We start from the raw sequence: 20,277 nt of genomic DNA, 5'->3' as shown, positions 1-20,277 counted from the left end.
CCCAACTGTAAGAATACAATATCATAGGGAGGATTCCTTTATCCACCTTGAATGTGTGGAAGTGGAATGCATTTTTTTTTGATCAGTCAACTGGCTAATCAAAATAAATAATATTAAAAATAATTTAAAAAAAAAACACAAATGCAACACAGTTTTTGTTAGGCCAGTCAAAGATGGCAATCAGAAGTCGAATTAGCTGTATGTTAAAAGATAACCAGCACTTATATTAGTATATAAAGTAATGTAGTATACTATACTAATGTAGTATAGTAGTATATTAGGTGATGCAGCACAATTTTATTTAGGGGATATTCCTACTGAACTACCTACAAAGGATTATTTAAAACAGAAAAAAACTATTTGAACAGTCATGCAACTCTTTGCAGTATTCTTGGCAGCTGAGGGATGCTGTGCTCCAATTGCACTTTACACTTCCTTAAAAGATAAGCTCAGATGTGTGAAAAGTAATAAAGACTGCAATGTCTATACACATTTTTAAGGGATGTAAAGTCATTGACCACAAAACACTATGTAAAAAACCTTTCTACTGAACATTGAGAGCTAGCAATGTGCCTGACTTGAGAGGCTTGGTTCTATATTTAGAAGCCCTTGAAATAACAGGCTGCATACACCATCAAACAATGCTTACAGCTAATACTCAGATCAGTATGAAACCTAAGTGCAGAGAAGTGGAATGTAGTTTATAGTAACTTAGTTTAAAACCTAGTATTATGTGCAAGAACTATTTTATATGAATAGGCAACTTACACAAAGCAACCAGATTGGTTACCGCAGACAAGTACTCCATTCTCATAGAGAACCTTATGCTCTTTTGTTTTTATAAAAGATGTCCAAAAGACTTAATGCATTAAACACTTTTTTTTTTTTAACCTGAATAATCATCTATACGTATTCCCCGCAAACACAATATGTAATAACTGAATGCTAAATAGCAGATAAAACTATAAAAAGCTATTTATACATGGCTTTTATTTTTTATTCCATATGAAAAATTTAACAAAATAATTAAACCTACATCTTTACAGTCTTCTTTTGTACAGCTGGTCTTGGTGCGAATATCAAACCACCGCACAGTGCCATCTTCACCACATGACAGAAATGTGTAGGGATCATTGGGAACAGTCATAATCTGTAAACAGATTTCATCCATTAAATTTTTACTCCGAACAGTATTTGAACATCCTTTATTTAAATTTATATATATATATATATATATATATATATATATATATATATATATATATATATATCTCCAACGGTTAACAGAACATTATCCAGTGGTGACTGTTTGCGACTATTTATTTCATATGTACATGATGAACGTCAAGTTTTTGCATGTCTTGTACAAAGGCTGTGCTTTACTTGCTTGTTTGTCTTATCCATATTTTTACAAAACAGCGAGACTGCTTTCCATAAAGTTTTATACTTTAAGAAAAAAGTTGTTCTTTATGGAGCCCCCATTCCCCTGCAACTCAATTCCTTACCTGCAGCCCTGCTTCTGACAGCTTCAATGTAGGGCTGCAACTAACGATTATTTGCATAATTGATTAGTTGGCCAATTATTATTTTGATCAATCGGTTAAGAACTTAAAAAAAAAAAAAGAAGTGTGGTGTATAATTTAGTTAATAAGTAAAAAAAAAGGGCAATTTATTCTTAAATGTCACTATGCAGTGGTAAATATAAATAACCAACTATATGGTTAGGTAGCAAAATCTCTAATCCACTCTGAGAATAACAGACAGAAGAGATATACTGTATATACTATTAAAAGGGTGAATCTGGTAAATATCAGACTCGGATCCAATTTTTTTATTTAAAAAAAAAAAGACAGAGGCCCAGATTCTCAGTGGAGATACGACGGCGTATCTCCAGATACGCCGTCTTATCTCCGCGTTGTGCCGTCGTATCTATGCGACTGATTCTTAGAATCAGTTACGCATAGATATCTGTTAGATCCGACAGGCGTAAGTCTCTTACGCCGTCGGATCGTAACTGCATTTTTACGCTAGCCGCTAGGTGGCCCTTCCGTCGAATTCCGCGTAGAGTATGCAAATTAGCTAGATATGCAAATTCCCGAACGTACGCCCGGCCGACGCAGTAAAGTTACGCCGTTTACGTTAGGCTTTTCCCGGTGTATAGTTGCCTCTGCTATATGGTGGCATAAGTGCGACGTAACAATGTTAAGTATGGCCGTCGTTCCCGCGTCGAAATTTTAAAAAGTTACGTCGTTTGCGTAAGTCGTCTGTGAGTGGGGCTGGACGTCATTTACGTTCACGAAACCAATGACGTCCTTGCGGCGTACTTTGGAGAAATGGACACTGGGAAATTCCACGAACGGCGCATGCGCCGTTCGGAAAAAACGTCAATCACGTTGGGTCACAGTACATTTACATAAAACACGCCCCCCTGATCCAAATTTGAATTAGGCGGGCTTACGCCGGCCGATTTACGCTACGCCGCAACTTACGGAGCAAGTGCTTTGAGAATACAGCACTTACCCGTCTAAGTTGCGGAGGTGTAACGTAAAGCAGATACGTTACGCCCACACAAAATTACGCCGCTGGACGAGAATCTGGGCCAGACTATTTTGTAGATTTTCAGACAGAACTGTCATACAAAAACAATGCCTTCCTTAATATATAAAAAAAAAAAAAAAAAAAAAAAATGTAATTTTAAGAAAGGTCGTTCAAATTTTCTAATTGTTAGTGGGGGTCAAATTAACGTTCATTTTCAACCACAGAGATGGGAAAATTTAGAAATATAAAACTTCTTGGTCAAAGGAGTTTTCAGGAGTGTATATGGATTTTGTTCAGAAATTGCATTCATTTTAAAACAAAATGCTCAAAGCAAGTGAAAATTTCAAACAGCATTCTTTCATTCAGCGAATGTACAAAGATTTTTTGTATGAATATTCTCGTATGAAAATTGATCCGTGTGGTCGGCATAAAGGCACGGTGCACACATAAAAAGGTTGCTTTTTATCCGTTTCTGCAGTGCGTTTTTGATTTTTGCGCACATGCTTTTGCTGCGATTTGCATTTTTTTTATGCTTTTTTTGTCCAATTTGTTGTTGGGCAGATTAAACACAAATTTGTGCAAAAACGCACTACATGCTTTTCTGCAGCTTTTTCATTGAAGTAGTGAACCAAAAAAACAACAAAAACCCAGTTTTGTGTTGGAAAACGTTCTTGACCCTTTCCAAATACGCAGCAGCTGCAAAAAGCAGATGTGAATGTGTCCCATAGCAAACCATGTTAAATGAACTGTAGTGCGTTTCTGCAAAAAGCACAAAAAATACAAAACAAACACAACACACACATTAGGTGTGAACCAAGCATAAAATGTTTAGTAACAGCAGCATGATTTTTTTTTGTATCCCGTCATCATGGGGTTAAAAAAAAACTAAACTAAAATTAGCCATTTACACAAAGAGCAGATAATCGCTACTATAAAAAGGGGTTATATTTTTTTTTACTGTGGAACAGTGAAATGTAATATATATTACTTATATCATATATAATAAATACACCCAGAAGTAGGATATATGGGCATTTTAACTAGGAGTCCGACATTAAGCTGTATGAAGGGAAAGGGAGATAGAAATAGTTTGTATTAAAGTAGTACTAAAAGCTGAGACTTTATTTTTAATTTTTTCATGGGTATGATCATATTACATATAATGCACAATACTGGTAAAAGTTTACTTTAAATACAATTGTAATGCCTTCTATTACCTCCAGTCTATCAACCTCCACCATCTTTTTTTTTAGTTAAAACCAACCAAACATGTTATACTTACCTGCTCTGTGTAATGATCTTGCACAGAGCAGCCTGGATTCTCCTCTTATAGGGTCCCCTGCTGACACTTCTGGCTCCTCCTGCCTTTAGAGTGACCCCAATAGCAAGTTGCAAAGTATAGTATAGAGTGCACCTTTAGCAAGGTAAAGAAAACTTCTGCTTTTAGAACCACTCACATCCTGCCCAGGACTACATGTCCCATAAGGCATTGCTGCTCACACATTTACAAGTTCTCAGGCACTTACATGTATGAATGGTGTACTGGGCTGTATGTGTGCTGCACTGTAATACATGATATGTAAACAAATAATGCATTCTGTATGCAGGCCAACGAATCTGCTGGCCGATTAATCGATTATGAAAATAGTAATTTTCGGCCCTACTTCTACCTGCAACCCTGTCCAGCGTTACACAGGCTTCTTCTTCAAAACAGGCCAAGCCACGCTATGCTCTTTGCTCACGTGCACCACAGTTACTCTATTAATTTCTAGAGGTGGCCCTGATCCCCCATGTAAGGGCAATGAGCCTATCATGAAGAAGAAACACCGACACATGGAAGGGAGGGGAGTGAATAAGATGCTCCTCAATACCTGAAGTACTGTTTATATTCTCTGCTCCAGTGGCTGAAAGAAGAAGTGGGCAAAAAAAGTGAGTTGTGTGCTACTGGGGAGAGGGCATTAGGGCCAAAACTGTTGCTCACTTTTTCTCATATTGAACCATACGATTGATACAGCAATAGCAAGACCCTTCTATTCCTTCTGTATCAAACTGTTTTGCAATCCTACTGTGCCCCTTTACATTGTTGGCACTATATACAGTGTAAATCCTATAATAAATCCTGTATAATATAAAAAAACAAAAGGCATTTTGTAGCTTAGCTGTTAGATCATTAATTTCAACAAAATAATTCCCCAAAGTATATGCAAGTTATATTTCTTGCAGGTTATTTACCTGTAAAAGTCTCCCTTGTATGGACAATCAAAAGCCCTGAGACCGTTGATGGGAGCGGCCATCATGTGATGTTTGCAGTCCCAAAGGACTCTGAACTATCACTCAAGTAAACCTCTACAGTATGTCCTCTTTGCTCCCCTAACTGCCACATTAAAGGTTATTTAGAAAGGTGAGGAGTGAAGTGGAGATGATAGACCAAGCAGAGCGAATGACTAAACACTTCCAGAAGAAGGGACTTGATGTAGCAGGAGGGGTAGGGCTGTGATAGAGAAAGGACTAGAGAATTTTTCTAGCAAATTAAAAAGCACACTGCAAGTTAACAAAAAAAAAAAAAAATCATCCATGGAAAAGAAAAAAACACTAGTACGCATTTAAAATGCTTGATTATTTGATATGCTTTTACCTGCATTTTTTTAACATGGTCATAAATATGCTGCCATGTGTTGCGCTGTGGCGCTGTGTATTAAAAAAAAAAAAACAACTTTAAAGTTTCTTACTTTAAATGAAGCCCTAGCGAAGGAGGAAGTAATTTCTGGCACACCACACATGTATGGTGTGAACTGTAGGTGTGTGCAGCCTATTGCATTAGGGTTTGCACCCCAAAGCTCAAACACACATGATCATCACCAGCTGTCACAAAGAGGAGGCTCTGGTGGTGAGAGACGGTTGATTGGGATCATATTACATTACACCCTAGATACGGGTGTAACATGTTCCTAAAGTTGAACCTAGCCATATAATAGGGGCATTTACACTGGCACCCCCAACTACCCACCTGGTGCCGCCCTGGATAATGCTAATGCACATGGGGGGATTAGGGTGTGCCCAGGCACCTCCAGCAAACCCTGTGCGCAGGTCTATGGTGTGAACAGGGCACTTTAAAACCAATGGTCCGACACATACATTGGAGACCTGTAAAATTAGGGCATTTTCCCCATGCTGAAAACACCCAGCAGGCCTCTCCAGTCCAGTACCTGAAAAGGCATTTCCAAGTCCACCCACCCTACCATCTCCCTCTCCCGAATGGGTTCATGCACTGACTGGAAATCCCTGCCACATCGCATGTCCTCCTCTGCTTAGGACACCCATGCCACCAGCCCAACCTGAATAAGGCTTCACCATTCTTCCCGTGACTTCACCGCGTCTGCATTATATAAGCAGGTAGGCGGGTGGGGGGCAGGCAGGCAGTGTAAACAGGAACAATTTTACCACTCTGTACTGTGCAATTTTAACAGCAAGACTCTTGCTGGGAGCTTCCGTCGCTGAACACGCGCCTTGGGGCAGCATGTCATCCTGTAACTTATAACAGGCATCTGAGTGATGAAACCGACCACACCAGCACAGATCTGTTCCTCCGTTTGAAGTGTTCAGTTTCAAGCAGAAAGCAAAAAGGGAACTGGCAGATCACCAAGGTAAAAAACTAAATAAAGAACAGGCTAGAGATACTATTAACATGAAAACACAGACACATTTATCAGATATGATTTTTAGGATAACATACACTTTGCCACTTAAGCTCTTACACCTGTACATCATAGACCTCCCCCCATTTCTGCCAAGGACCCTTTTTTTGTTTCAGCAATAACATTCATTACCCTTATAGATAAAAAAAAAAAAAAAAGAAGAATTCTTCATGTAATACTTAGGCACTCGAGTACCAGCCTGTAATACTCCATTACCAGGCATTTTTTTTAGTGCGGACCTGCAACCGCACATCATTTTGAGACACAGCAGATGCGTCCATGCAGCTGTGTCCCAATAGACAATAATGGGATGCCGGTACAGGGAACAGGGCCAAAGCGCTTTCCTATGATATGCAGATGAAAGGAAAAGTGTTAATGTATTTCTGTACCCTAAACCATATTTACAGGTCATACTCAAGGCACTCAAGGCTCTACTGGGTGCTCTTATGCCCCCCATTTCCAATGTATTTCTGTATGTTTCATCAGGGTTGATATTGTTTTTTTAGCAGAAGCAACAGCTTGAGCTTATTTTAAGAGCTTGTAATTGAAGCAAGTGGAAAGGATGCTTGGCCGCAGGGTAGAGGGACTGGATGTGCTACACATGTCTTGTATACTTTGATTAAATTTTTATGGGCATGTGTAGCACACCCAGTCTCCTTCAATACTCCACACTCAGATAGAGGCCCCCCTGTTTTCACACCCAGTGTCCTCAACTAGTTAAGGCAGCTAATTCACTTTGTATGTGCTGCCAACGCACCCCAGTGTGTCCAAAAATCAGACAGGACCCTTTTTTGTAACAGAACACGCCACCATGTGTTGACATGCTTGGCAGGGCAAGCTACAGTGCAGAAGAGTTGAGGAAGTTGTGTTGGTGTACCATTCAAGAATAACACTTTACCAATGCATGCAATGGGGCAGATCCACAAAGAAGTTACGCTGGCGTATCTATTGATACGCCGCCTAACTTCTAGTTTTTTCTGGCGTATCTTTGTTTTGTATCCACAAAACAAGATACGCCTGAAGCTGTGCTAGATCCGACTGGCGTATGTCTTAGTACGCTGTCAGATCTAAGGTGCATATTTACGCTGGCCGCTAGGTGGTGTTTCCGTCAATTTCCGCGTCGAGTATGCAAATTAGCCAGATACGGCGATCCACGAACGTACGTCCGGCGCATTTTTTAACGTCGTTTCCGTAAGGCTTTTTTCGGCGTATATGAGGCGTATCCTATGTTAAGTTTGGCCGTCGTTCCTGCATCGGATTTTGAATTTTTTACGTTGTTTGCGCAAGTCGTTCGCAAATAGGGCTTTGCTTGGAATGACGTTCACGTCGTAAGCATTGGCTTGTTGCGGGTTAATTTCGAGCATGCGCACTGGGATACCCCCACGGACGGCGCATGCGCAGTACAAAAAAAAAAAAAAAACGTAATTTACGTCGGGTCAAGACATTTTTACATAAAACACACCCCCATCACATCCATTTGAATTGCGCGCACTTACGCCGCCAAATTTACACTACGCCGCCGTAACTTACGGCGCAAATTCTTTCAGGATACCAAAAATACGCTGTAAGTTACGGCGGCATAGCGTATCAGATACGCTACGCCGGACGGAAAGATGCGCCAGGGTACGTGGATCTGGCCCAATGTGTGTTACCGTGTTTTGCGGTAACGTGCTTGTTACTGTAACAAAAAAGTGTAATTCAGTCCTTCAGGTTAGTCTTGAAAGTACTGATTGACTATACTGATAAGAACCCTTTTACATGGTAAAAGAGGGTGTTCTTAAAGTATAAAGTTAACTAGAAGGGAATTTTTTTTCCCTAAACAAAACTAGTTTGCTTTAGGTCCACACTTTTTTCAAATCAGTTTAAACAAAGTATTATACAAACAGATGAACAGACTATACTCTAATAAAATATACTGTATACACAAGTACCTGAAAAAAAATAAAATCAAGCACCAAGTATGTAGCCGTGATACACAATTAATAGGAAATGTAGGATAAAGTAATGTTTTTAACAGAAAATATAATTATATACAGCCATCTGTCATCACACACCTCATATGCTGTTCCATAATGGCATGTAAATTGGCACTGTCTGTTTGTCTCTGTATCTTTTTCAATGTCTGTGAAGTAAATGACTCCATCTCCAGAACATGAAATGATGTGCTTGTCATTGGTAAGTGGCAGGAACTTTGCGCTAAAGATATTGGCTCTGTGACCTGAGCGGATTCTTGTCAAGACCTAAAAATTTGGAAAATTAGACTTGAACATTTTAACATACAAAAACAATGCTATTTTCAATGCAGAAATATTTCACTTATATAATTATGCCAGTGTATTGCTGTGAAATTGCAGATTCCCAGGATTAATTTAATAACTAAAAAACAATGCTCCATTTGTAAGATTTCCCATTGGGTAAAAAAAAAAAAAAAAGGGAAAGAGTGAACGGTACCTATTGTGGGAAAATTTTAGGCTTTCTTGACAAGAATGAAAATCCAGGGTTCTTTCCCCAATCCTCACACTCAAAGCCAGGACAAGATGAGGCAGCCTGGTGGAGTGAACTGTGAGCAGTAAAGTTCTAACAGTGGCATGCCCTTCATACAGAAGATAACACTGGATCGTTAGATTGGACTGGTGGTAGCAATAGGGGATAGGGGGCCTACATCTGCCGAGAAAGATATTTGATATGGGGGGGGGGGGGGGTAATTTGTGCTAGGAGAGGGTATTTGGGTGGGGAGGGAGGATTTATGCTGGGAAAGGTAAATTTGGAGGGGACTGTGCTAGGAGGAGGAATTTGTGTTATTCCGCGTACACACGATTATTTTTCAGCATGAAAAATAAACATAGTTTTTCAGCATGTCTAAAAAACAACAACGTTTTCCCAACTTCATCATTAAAACGACGTTGCCTACACACCATCATTTTAAAAAAAATTATCTAGCAAAGCGCGGTGACGTACAACACGTAAGACGGCACTTTAAAGGGGAAGTTCCATTCGCCCTTGGGCTGCTTTAGCCGATTCCGTGTTAGTAAAAGACGATTCGCGCTTTTGTCTGTTACAGCGTGATGAATGTGCTTACTCCATTATGAACGGTAGTTTTACCAGAACGAGCGCTCCCTTCTCATAACTTGCTTCTGAGCATGCACGTTTTTTTTCAGCGTTTTAGCCCACACACGGTCATTTTTTACAACCCGGAAAACGACATTGTTTAAAACGACGTTAAAAAATGCAGCATTTTCGATTTTTTTTTTTTGTCGTTTTTCAGAACCTGAAAAATTATGTGAAGCCCACACACGATCATTTTAAATTACTTTTTTAAAAACAACGTTTTTTTCATGCTGAAAAATGATCGTGTGTACGCGGCATCAGGAGGGGGTTTGGGGGGAGAGGATTTTGCTGGGAGGTAGGATTTGTGCTGGGAGGAGCCATTTGGTGTGTGTTGTGCTTGGAGGACGGATTTGGGGAGGGTTTGTGCTAGGAGGGGTGATTTTTTTTGTTCAGAGGAGATTTGTGCTAGCAGGGGGAACAATCTGAGCTGGGAGAAGGGTGAAGGAGGAGGAGGGAGGAGACATGATGTTCACACATCAGGGGGGGCACAGTTTGTCATATTTATGTGCGCTAGATGACCTTGTCCCAGCACTGCTCGCATGGCACACAGGGCACTTAATAGTTCTCCTCCGCCCCACACAGCACATAGCCAAAATCATATTACCCTACAGTCACGATCTGCACAGAGTGTAGCTGGTTGCCATGTTGCAGTTCTGCTCTGTAAAATTCCCTGGTCGGAATGACAGTGCAGCTGCAGTAGCCAGCTACACACTATGCAGATTGTGACTGTGTCATTTAGGGATTCCAATGTCAGCTACGTGCTGTGTGGGCAAGAGGTCTGCTGGGTGCCCAGGCTGTGCGCAGTGTGGCGGATGGGAGGAGGAGCTCTGCCAGCATTGGCCTTTCCACTACCCTGCTGACACCCTGGACCCTGCCTTGCTGACCTGATAACTCCTGTTCTCTGCCCGCTGGCCCCCTGTACTCTCCCCAGCTGACCCCCTCATCCTTTGCCCTTTTTGACCCCTATGCTCCGCCTTGCTAACCCCTGTACACTGCCCTACAAACCTACCCTTTATTCCCCTACAAACAAATGGCCTCTGTACACTGCCCTAAAAACTGCAGACCCTAACCTCTGCCCAGCTAACCCCTGTGCACTACCCTACTGACTTACATCCTCTGCCCCCTGACATTTTTTCTGCCCCTCCCACATCAGACAGGCTAGATTCGGCCCCGGCTGTAATACTAAACCATTACGGGTTCACTTACCTTTTTATTGAAGGGGTTACAAATGGCCAAAGTTGTGTCATCAGACCCAGATAGTATGTATTCCCCTGTGCTATTCCAAGAAATCGAATTTACCTATTAGCAAAAAAAAAGGGAAGGTTAAAAATATAAGTAATCCTTAATTGCATCAAACAAATGACATCAGGCATTTGCTTATGTCATCGAAACTTGCTAAATGAGTTTGGTCATCTGGCAGTTATTTTAAGGTAATCTGTCAATACACAAATATAACGGCCATTGTTAACTTGTTTATAAAAGGTGTATTCTCTGGAGCATTCTTCTCTTTACCTCAACTACTGAGTAAATCACTGATCTGGAGTAAGCAAGTACCCATGTGGTGCCCCAGAAAAATTATATAGAGGTGTGCTTGTCCCAGGTCAGTGACACCTAAAGCAGTATATAAAGAATAAGGAAGACAGAACCTAAAAAAACTATTTCTAACTTGAGTCACCATACTAATGTTTATATGAACTGGATCTTCATTCCTGCGAGAGCTCTCCTAGTGCAAATGTGTTCAAACCCACTCTAAGGCAAAAAATGGGAAAACGTATTGACTTGAGTATAAGCCTAGGGTGTCCATCTGCATGCCTCACTGTGTCCATGCCACACTGTGCCCATGACTAGACTGACGTTTACCATGGGAGTCTATGGAAGGGGTGCCTGGCTTTGAAAAAAAAAAAAAAAAAAAAAAAAAAATCGGTGCGCCCCAGCAGTAGGTCCCCCAGACAACAAACTTTGCACATTTATACAGGTGAAATGGCTGGCCAGTACTGGGTCCCCAAAGTCGAGGCGCAAAAACGTGACTCGAGTATAAGTCGAGGGGGGCATTTTTTAGCACAAAAAATAATGTGCTGGAAAACTCGGCTTATACTCGAGTATATACGGCAAGTACAATCTTTTTTAGATATTTAATTTTACAGGAACGCCCTACAAAAAAAAAAAAAAAAAAAAGGAAGAAAATATGTACATTTTCTGCCTACAAAAAAGGAAAGTTAACAGAATTACATACAAACCATGGGCATATCCTGCAACACAATTCATACTTATCTACAAAAAACATCTCACTGTAATGAGTACAGTTCTGGCTAATGCGGTGTCGCCTTTGTGGTATTAACCTCAGACTTCTTCTGATGGGTGTGGAATACAGTGTTATCCAAGTAATACATTGCAACATATCCTGCATATAGTTTCTTTTAAAAAAAAGTATTTCTAGCAACAGGTCACAAAAAAGAAAGATGCAGTAAAAACATACTAGGATATGTGGGTATAGGCGGCGCTGTACCTATTGTGGCACATAGTGTAATTTTTTGCTAGAGCAGAGTTTTTTTCCTTTATATATACTAGGATATGGCCTGGGTAGATCAAAGCAAGTTATTTTGTGCTCTACATCCAAGAAGGATAATTCACGAATTTACACAAGACAACCAGAGTCAAAGACACAGATGCATCGTTTCGAGTATTGGTTTTCTGTGACTAAGTCCTAAATGTTGGTCAGTAACAAGCAACACTGCATTGCAACTAAAAGCACCAGTTTTGGAGTAAGTGGTATTTAAAGAGCACGCTCTTCTCAAAGCCTAAACTGAAGTAGACCAAATGTCATGAAGTTTCCCCCCCCCCCCCCCAAATAATTGACATAACCTGTATGCTAAAATACAAGCCCCCCCCCCCCACATGTACACTTGGCTCCCCCTCCCCTCACACATGCATAGCTCTGCCCCCCCCCCCAGTATACAAACAGCCTACTCCCTTGTACTCACAGCCCCCACTTGTAAGGTGGTCTCCCTTCTTGTCCCAGGTCCGTGTGAGAATACAAAACAGTAAAGCACACATGAGGGGCGCAGAGGTGGCAGTATAGAGCTCGATGTGAGCTCAAAGACAGAGCAGCCGAGTCGCACAAACAAGAGCCAGCCCCGCTACAAAGCAGAGAGTAGCTCTTTCACCTGCCTCTGCCTTGTCCCAGCTCCGATAGCCGTCCTGATACCCCCCAATGCGTGGCACTTGGGTCGGACCTCGGACCCCCCCCCCCGAGGACAGGAGTTGAGAACCAGTGGTCTATGGCATTGCACTATTAATATGGCAGTCAAAACCTACTCAGCTTTGCTGTAGAGTAATCTTTTACATACAGAAACTAAGGTAAATCTCTTTCACCAAACTAGACTACTACAGGTGTCTGCAACTACCTTAGATAGCAGTTTGCTCTGGCAGCCTCAAAACCCAAGGCAACTAAGCAGGAGCGAAGCTAGGACATTCTTTCAACTGTGACAAAGACTTATTTCAGTTGACCCCCCCACGTGAGAGAAAGCCCCTTCATCACCCATTGGCTACAGTCCGGGCCCCTCTTATCCCCATTCAAGGACTTTTCCCTCCCTGTCAGGAGCTCCCTGGTGCAGGGTACAGGGGCACGCCACGTGCAGGATTAAGTACACCCCCAAATTCCTATCCTTGACAGGACTGACATCCCGCCACCCAGTGCAAATCCTATTCCCCTGCCATCACAACCCCCCCTAACCCCTGTACAAATGCCACCACAATTTTCATTTAATTCCCCCTCAAATGTCCTCTCTCAACACAGATGCCAGATACAGCACGGCTCGGTGGGGACGGGAGATGTTATTCCTGGAGACCTCCTCCTGGTTTTTGTGAGATGGGTAGAGCCGAGGAGGAGCCTAGAGGAGATGATGCAGGTGTCGGTAATGCCCGAATGCCAGGCACCCCCCCCCCCTTGATTCCTGTACATTACTCCAGCCACACAGACCGTGTGGGGTGGGAAAATAGGATTTTTTGTACTCACCGTAAAATCATTTTCTCTGAGTCCATGGACGGACACAGCTCCTTAAACGGGGAACATAACCCACTTGTCAAGATTTAAGGAGCTGTGTCCATCCATGGACTCAGAGAAAATGATTTTACGGTGAGTACAAAAAATCCTATTTTCTTTCATCGTCCATGGACAGACACAGGTCCTTAAATCTTGACAAGTGGGACGTCCCCAAGCAGTGTCAAAAAATGAGGGGTGGGAAATATATCAGTAAAACCAATTTTAACTTCACCCCAAAACAAGCAGAGCTCCTCAACAGAGAAGGTGCAACTTTAAACAGCCGCCTGCAAAAACTAGCGGCCGAAAGAAGCATCAGAAGATGCACTTACAGCAACCATGTAAATTCTGGGAAAAGCGTGAACGGACGAGTAAGTCGCCGCCTCCAACACCTGTGATACCGACGCATGCTGTTGTAAAAAACCCAGGAAGCACCATTGCCCTGTTTAAAAAGTGCCGTGACCAGCAAGGGGGGCCCGTCCCTTAAGAGCATAGGCCTGTATGACAGCCTGCCTGATCCACCGAAAAAAGGTGGTCGACTAGACTGCCAGGCCCTTTTGTGGACCAGACACCGACACAAAAGAGAGTCAGATCTCCGATCTGCCGTAGCAGGCTGGTACACCCGCAAAACGAGTACCACGCCTAAAGTATAAAAAGGCAACCTCCGTAGGATGCGCCGGACGAAGGAAGGATGGAAGAACAAATCCTTATTCCGGCGAAAGGCCGAAACCACCCTCGGAAGAAGGGAAGGTCGCCGGCGCACCACCACCTAATCCTATGGAGGGTCAAGCATGGTGGCTTGCAAGACAAGACCGCCAACTCAGAAACCCCTCTAACAGAGGTAAAGGCCGCCAAAGGGGCCACCTTCTGAGATAGTTGTCAAGAGAAATCTCCCGGATGAACCGAGAGCACCAGAATCAAAACTCATGGGGAAGAGATGGGCCCAGAGGGGAAAGTATAGGACAAACCCCCTGCGCAAAAAGGTACCCACCAGGGAACGGGCCGCAAAAAGGCCACTGAAAGAACACAGCCAAGGCTGAAATCTGCCCCCAAACGGTGCTTTAAGCAATTTTTAGATCCACTCCAAGCTGTAAAAACAGCAGGACCCTGGACACCGAGTACGTCCGTGGACGTCTCTCAATCTCTTCGCACCAAGAGATGTAGGCCTGCCAGATGCGACGGTAGATCCTCCGGAAGAAGACTACCGTGCCCTCAGCATGGTTGAGATGACCGAGTCGGACAGACCCCGGTCTCTTAAAGTCTGGCTTCCAATAGCCATGTTGAGCAAGTCAGTGACTGTACAACAGGAGGAAGTATGGGACCTTCGAGACAGAAGGACCTCCCGCCCTGGCAACCGCCAGGGTACCTCCGCTACCAGGCGCCCGATATCGCCGTTCCAAGGACGCTGAGGCCAATCTGGAGCGATAAGAATCATCGGGATTCCCCAGCCTCCAGGCCACTACAATGGAGGAAAAGGCATAAAGTCGTCGATACAGACCCCACAGGGCCACCAACGTGACCGACGCATCTGTACAGGATCACTAGACCTGGCCACAAACTTTGACACCCTTGCGGCTGAGACGAGCGGCTAGGAGATCCATGCCCTGTGAGACTCACTTCCTGCAAAGAAGTGGACTCCAAATACCAAGACCAGTCGCCCGGGTCCAGCATCAGGCGACTCCAGTAGCCCACCTGCCGGTTTACCTGATGGTAGACCGAAGCCACGGCCGTGGCGTTGTCAGGCTGAATCCAGATCGGACGACCTTGTAACCTCCTCGACAACGAGGAGAGGCATAGCGCACCCAGGGATGTTTCAGTCCCCCAGCTGAGCCTTTGTTGGCCTGGGAGGGTTCACCCGCGGACCCTGACTGACGAAAATACCACTTTGGTGTGGGAAAGGAAGGACCCGGCTGACGGTGGGGCTCCTTCCCCCGGGAAGCCTGAGGGAGGCGAGTGCTCTTCCCTCCAGTGACATCCTTGATAAAAGGTCTCCCACCCATAAAGGGTAAATCTGCCAGGGCGTATGTCAGAGGCCTGGCCAGCAGAGAAGCATTCCAACCGGAGAAGGCGGCAACCATCTCTGAAATCGAAGCCCTGGATACCAAGGGTGCGGCATCCAGTGAAACACAGACATATACAAGGCACTGGACCAGCTGATCAGTTAGCCTAATAACTTCGGGAGAGAGTCTGTGCTCCTCCACTGTCTGGTGCAAAAGGCTCACTCCGTGAGTGACTGGGACCCCAGCGTAGTGGCCACAATAAGCCGCAAGGCAGACCCCAGCATGGTAGACATAGAACGGGTCAGTACTTCGGATCTTCTATCAGTCAGACCCATACAAGCGGGGGTTCCCGCAATAGGAGGGTGGTCACCTATACATGGCAACCGGAGGGTGCACCACCAGAGAAGAAGCTCACTCTCTTAAAAAGGCTCTCCCCAATGGGGCACTGGACCACCAGGCGGTGAGGGACTACAAAAGCCCTCAGCGGCTTTTCTCATTCCGCATCTTTAGAAATGAGCAAAGAAGGGCACAGAAGGAAAAAAACCTACACAGAGCGGTCTGATTTGTGTGGTCCCAAAAAAGACCGAGCCCTCAGAGGAAACCCAGCTGCACTATCCAGCTAAAGAGAGTGCCTTACAGCAGTGAGAAGCGCACCCATAAATGCCTTATTCCGCAGACCCAGGTACCTGCTCCATGACAGAGCATTCCCCAGGGGATAACGGGGGGAGGGGGCACTCCTTTAACCCCCGCCGGACCGCAGTCCGCCCCCACCCTGGCACCAAAGTGTCCAGTACCAACAAAAAGCATCTGTGGGAATCCCAGGCACTAAACACCTGCTGCCACCACAAGCATGTTGGGGAAGGACCAGATACTGACTCCAAAAGTTTAGAAATACACACAAATAGTGTGTATGTATATCACCACAAAAGACAGAAGCTCCCATGCCCTATTCAGGGCATCTCACCCCTTGCAGCGCTGACCAGGGTACCCAGGGGACTCACCTCAGGAGGGGACTACCCAGCGCTGCTATCCGCCCTCGGCACACGGCGTGTGGGGAGGAAAAAAAATCGTGAGGTAACTTGCGAAGGGACCTGTGTGCGCGCTGTAGGATTCAGCACTAGGGGTCAGGACTACCCAAAGATGGCCGCCGAGCGCTCAGAACGCGGCCACAGGAAAATGGCCGACCGCAATGTAAGCCGCACATGGCGCGGCTACGATAAAATGGCCACCAATGGGAGTTTTCAATGCAATTCAAAAACCACCCAAAAAATGGCGCCAGCGTTGGCAGAATGGTGGCAAAATGCCGCATTTAAACAGTGATGCCGCGTACACACCATCACTTTATGTGATGAAAAAAAACGACACTTTCTGTGAAGTAAAAAATGACATTTTTGAAACTTCAATTTTCAAAGACGAAGTTGCCTACACACCATCGTTTTCTCACAATGATCTTGCAAAGTGAGGTTACGTTCCACCACGTTTTACCATTGAAGCTTGCTTCATAAGTAGCTTCTGGGCATGCGTGGATGAAAAAACGTCTTAGAAAACAACGTTTTTTGCTACACACGGTCAATTTCTGTGAAGTAAAAAGTGCACTTTTGAAAAACGACACATAAAATTGAAGCATGCTTCAATTTTTTTTGGTCGTTTTTTACAAGACATAAAACGACGTTTTCCCCCACACACAGTCAATTGAAGTGACGTTTTTAAAAACATCATTTTTTTTATCACATAAAGTGATGGTGTGTACGCGGCATAAAAAAGTCTTCTAGGGCTTTAAAAGTGCCAAAAAAGAAAACCCCCTCACAGGAAAGCCCCAGTACAAAAAAAAAAAAACTCAGGCCAGATACACAGTTCCCTCAGGAAAGACACCCCCCCCCCCCCCCCCAACAGCGGCAAATGTTAACAATGCAGTAGAGGGAAAGGAGCAGGGAAGGGAGGAGAAGAGGACCCCCGAACCCCAGCCGTACCAACCCACCTAAGCGGGAGGGACTGTACTTACCCATCCGAGCGAGGACTCGCTGACGCATTCCTGACAGACCTCCAACCACAATGGAGGTAGCCGTCGGCCCGGTCCACTGTGAGTGAGACAACACCACAGCCCAGTCATATGTGAACCCCGGAGCAAAGCTCACTGGCCCCCCAGGAGTCATGGGCTATAGCGTGGCAGACCCAGCCTCTTTGCAAAGGTGTGCCCACGCTCGCTGGTCGGACTGAGTAGGCTACAAGGATCAATATTATCCAGCCTGTCTCTCAGCCGGCAGTTGGAAGAATATTCTTCAAGAAAAAATTAAAAGAAAATAAAAATAAAAGAAAATTTCTCCTTAGGGCGCTGGGCCCAAAGGGAGCCATACGTCGTCCTTTGCTAGGCAGAACGAAACCGAGGCTGCATGCTGCAGTGAGGAGGGTAATGTCTGGAGGGACCGCCCCCCTAGGCGGGGCTGTTCAACTTTGTTAATGTAACATGTATTTGATTATCTAACATGTTTCTGCCTAGTCCTCTCCTGTAAACAGGGAACATAACCCACTTGTCAAGATTTAAGGAGCTGTGTCTGTCCATGGACGATAAGAGAAAGGGGGCTTTTATTGCTGCTGCACATAGGCCGCATCTGTGTGTGCAGATCCCAGGTCACCCCGGGGGCTTCTTAGTGTTGATGTCGGCTGAGCTTCTGCTGACTGGGCTCAGCATGGAGCGGGACATGCTGACTTTCCTCCACTATAGGAGCTGGCAGCAGCTTCCCTGAGAGGATCATGGAGATCTTGGATGGTGCGGCGGAATGAGAAGGAGAAAAGAGCCACGGCACCCGTCTCAAAGTGGCGCTTGGGGCAGATGCCTACCCCCACAGTTTTGGCCTTGCACCCAAGTACATCTTGACTTCCACATACAAAGTCAAGCTCTCACCTGCCTCACTTCATACTATACTGTTGGGCCTTCCAACTAAACAAGACTAAGCAAAAAGTAAAAGTTCAGTAGGTGGCAACTTGGAGCTTTATTTTCCATGCAGGAGACAATATTTTTATAGCAGAAATACCCAAGGTTCTGGGAGTCTTGAGGTATTTTGGCTCCTATCAAAAAACATGCAGAGGTACCTAACCTCCCCTGCACTAATGTTACTTTGTGTATTACATCTCTACAATTTTTTTTTTTTTTTTTTTCCAAAAATGGGGAAAAAAAACACAACTCAACGGAGACTTTCATATACTTCTGAAATTGAATAAACCATGTGTTTCAAAATTTGCAAGATAACTTTTGATTTTCTGTTTCGACATAGTTTAATCTAAATAGTCTAAACAAAAAATACTAGAGCAGTATGTTTGTGGTTTCACAATTTACTTACACAACCATGATGTATATTTAGAGTTCTTTCCAATTTAAGTTTTTGAACGAATTCTCTTCGTCCTGTTGGAAATTGAAAAACAAAGCTGAAGGAAAAAAAATAACCAATGGAACTTTTATTAACCAGCTTGTTGAAGTAAAAGGCTACAAATCCCAATTTATATTTATTTTACTTTATATTTAATTTTCAATTAAACACCATTTTACTAATATATGACACGTTCATCCAGACAGACAAGAACCAACATATAAACAAGTGCCATCATGATCATAAACTCTCTTGCACACTGGATTTGGTAAACACATTTAGGCTCATCAAGCATTTGGGTATCCAATCAGTCCATTGGTCAGAAAGTTAATTTATTCTGGTCAATGAAATGAGTAAACGTTCAAGTGCGAAACGTGCCTAGCATCTAGACACATTTACGCGTGCCAAGCATTTTTTATGCTCAAATGATCCTCTCTTGAATGTGCTGCTCATGTTTTTCTGCCTCTAAAAGCTCCTGTTTACAGTAAATACATGTTGTAAATATCTACATGTGCATGACAACAAGTTCATAGGCTAACATAGAGGGGCGTTTAGAGGCCAAAAAGAAAAAAAGCCTCTAAAAGTGATGTTTTATATGCCTAGTGTGCAGGAGACTAAATAGTAATAATAATAATATTAATAACAATAATACTACAAAAGATGTCAAACTAGCAAATATATTAAAAACATAAATTCATGTTAAACATGGTTTATTATGAAAGCATTTCAAGTTTTGAAACAATGCAACCCCTTTTTTTTCCCAGTCTCACGACAGACAACTGGGCTGCAATAAAAGTATAAAAGAACCAGAATAGATTAAATTGTATTTAAAGCGGGGGTTCTCCCTAAAAACATTTTTTTTTTTCCTAGTACCTCATTCAGCATAGTAGCGTGAGCTACAGTATGCCTTTATATAATTTTTTGGCGCCGTACTCACTGTGTAATAGCCTACGAAAGTTTCCCGGGAATGGGCGTTCCTATTTAGAGGGCTTGTGATTCACGGCCGGCTATGGTGCGTCATGCTTCACCGAAATAGGTGTTTTCTCTTCACGGCGCCTGCGCAGTCAGCTCCGATGTCTGTGCGCAGGTGCCGTATAGCGCCGGGAAGAGCCGAGACCTACTCCGGCTATTTCCGTGAAGCGCGACGCGCCATAGCCGGCCGTCAATCACGAGCCCTCTGAATAGGAACGCCCATTCCCCGCGGGGAGTCTGAAATTTTACTACGAGATTACACAGTGAGTGCGGCGCCAAAAAAAAAAAAAGGCATACTGTAGCTCACGCTACTATGCTCAATGAGATGCTATAAAGTTGTTTTTCAGGGTGAAACACCGCTTTAACAGAATGAGAGCAAGTTCCAGGTTGATGTGAAAGTTTATTATGGAAGTTATAAATTGAGACTAGTTTCATAAATTGGAGGATACTCATTCCCACCAAATATGCAGCTTGAGCTCTGAAGCAAAATAGGGTGGGAAGAAAAGGGCTATTACATTTATTTCAGGTGATAAAACACACATGCGAGATATCGCCAGGAA

General features: G+C 43.6%; 1 protein-coding gene across 5 annotated transcripts in view; it reads right to left on the bottom strand.

Annotated features, from left to right (window-relative positions):
* DCAF6 (DDB1 and CUL4 associated factor 6) overlaps positions 1 to 20,277 on the bottom strand; it is a 148,156-nt gene that overhangs the window by 100,504 nt on the left and 27,375 nt on the right. For all 5 annotated transcript variants that reach the window (XM_040337877.1, XM_040337876.1, XM_040337874.1 and 2 more), the window contains 4 exons: positions 18,719 to 18,780; positions 10,548 to 10,640; positions 8,288 to 8,473; positions 1,037 to 1,150 (listed from right to left, as the gene is read on the bottom strand). In XM_040337877.1, the coding sequence (XP_040193811.1) occupies positions 1,037 to 1,150; positions 8,288 to 8,473; positions 10,548 to 10,640; positions 18,719 to 18,780 (455 nt within the window). The remainder of the gene's footprint in view (positions 1 to 1,036; positions 1,151 to 8,287; positions 8,474 to 10,547; positions 10,641 to 18,718; positions 18,781 to 20,277) is intronic.

The sequence above is a fragment of the Rana temporaria genome, chromosome 2 (assembly GCF_905171775.1).
Source record: "Rana temporaria chromosome 2, aRanTem1.1, whole genome shotgun sequence".
In the NCBI taxonomy this organism is placed as follows: domain Eukaryota; kingdom Metazoa; phylum Chordata; class Amphibia; order Anura; family Ranidae; genus Rana; species Rana temporaria.
This window is presented reverse-complemented; position numbering and strand designations above follow the sequence as displayed.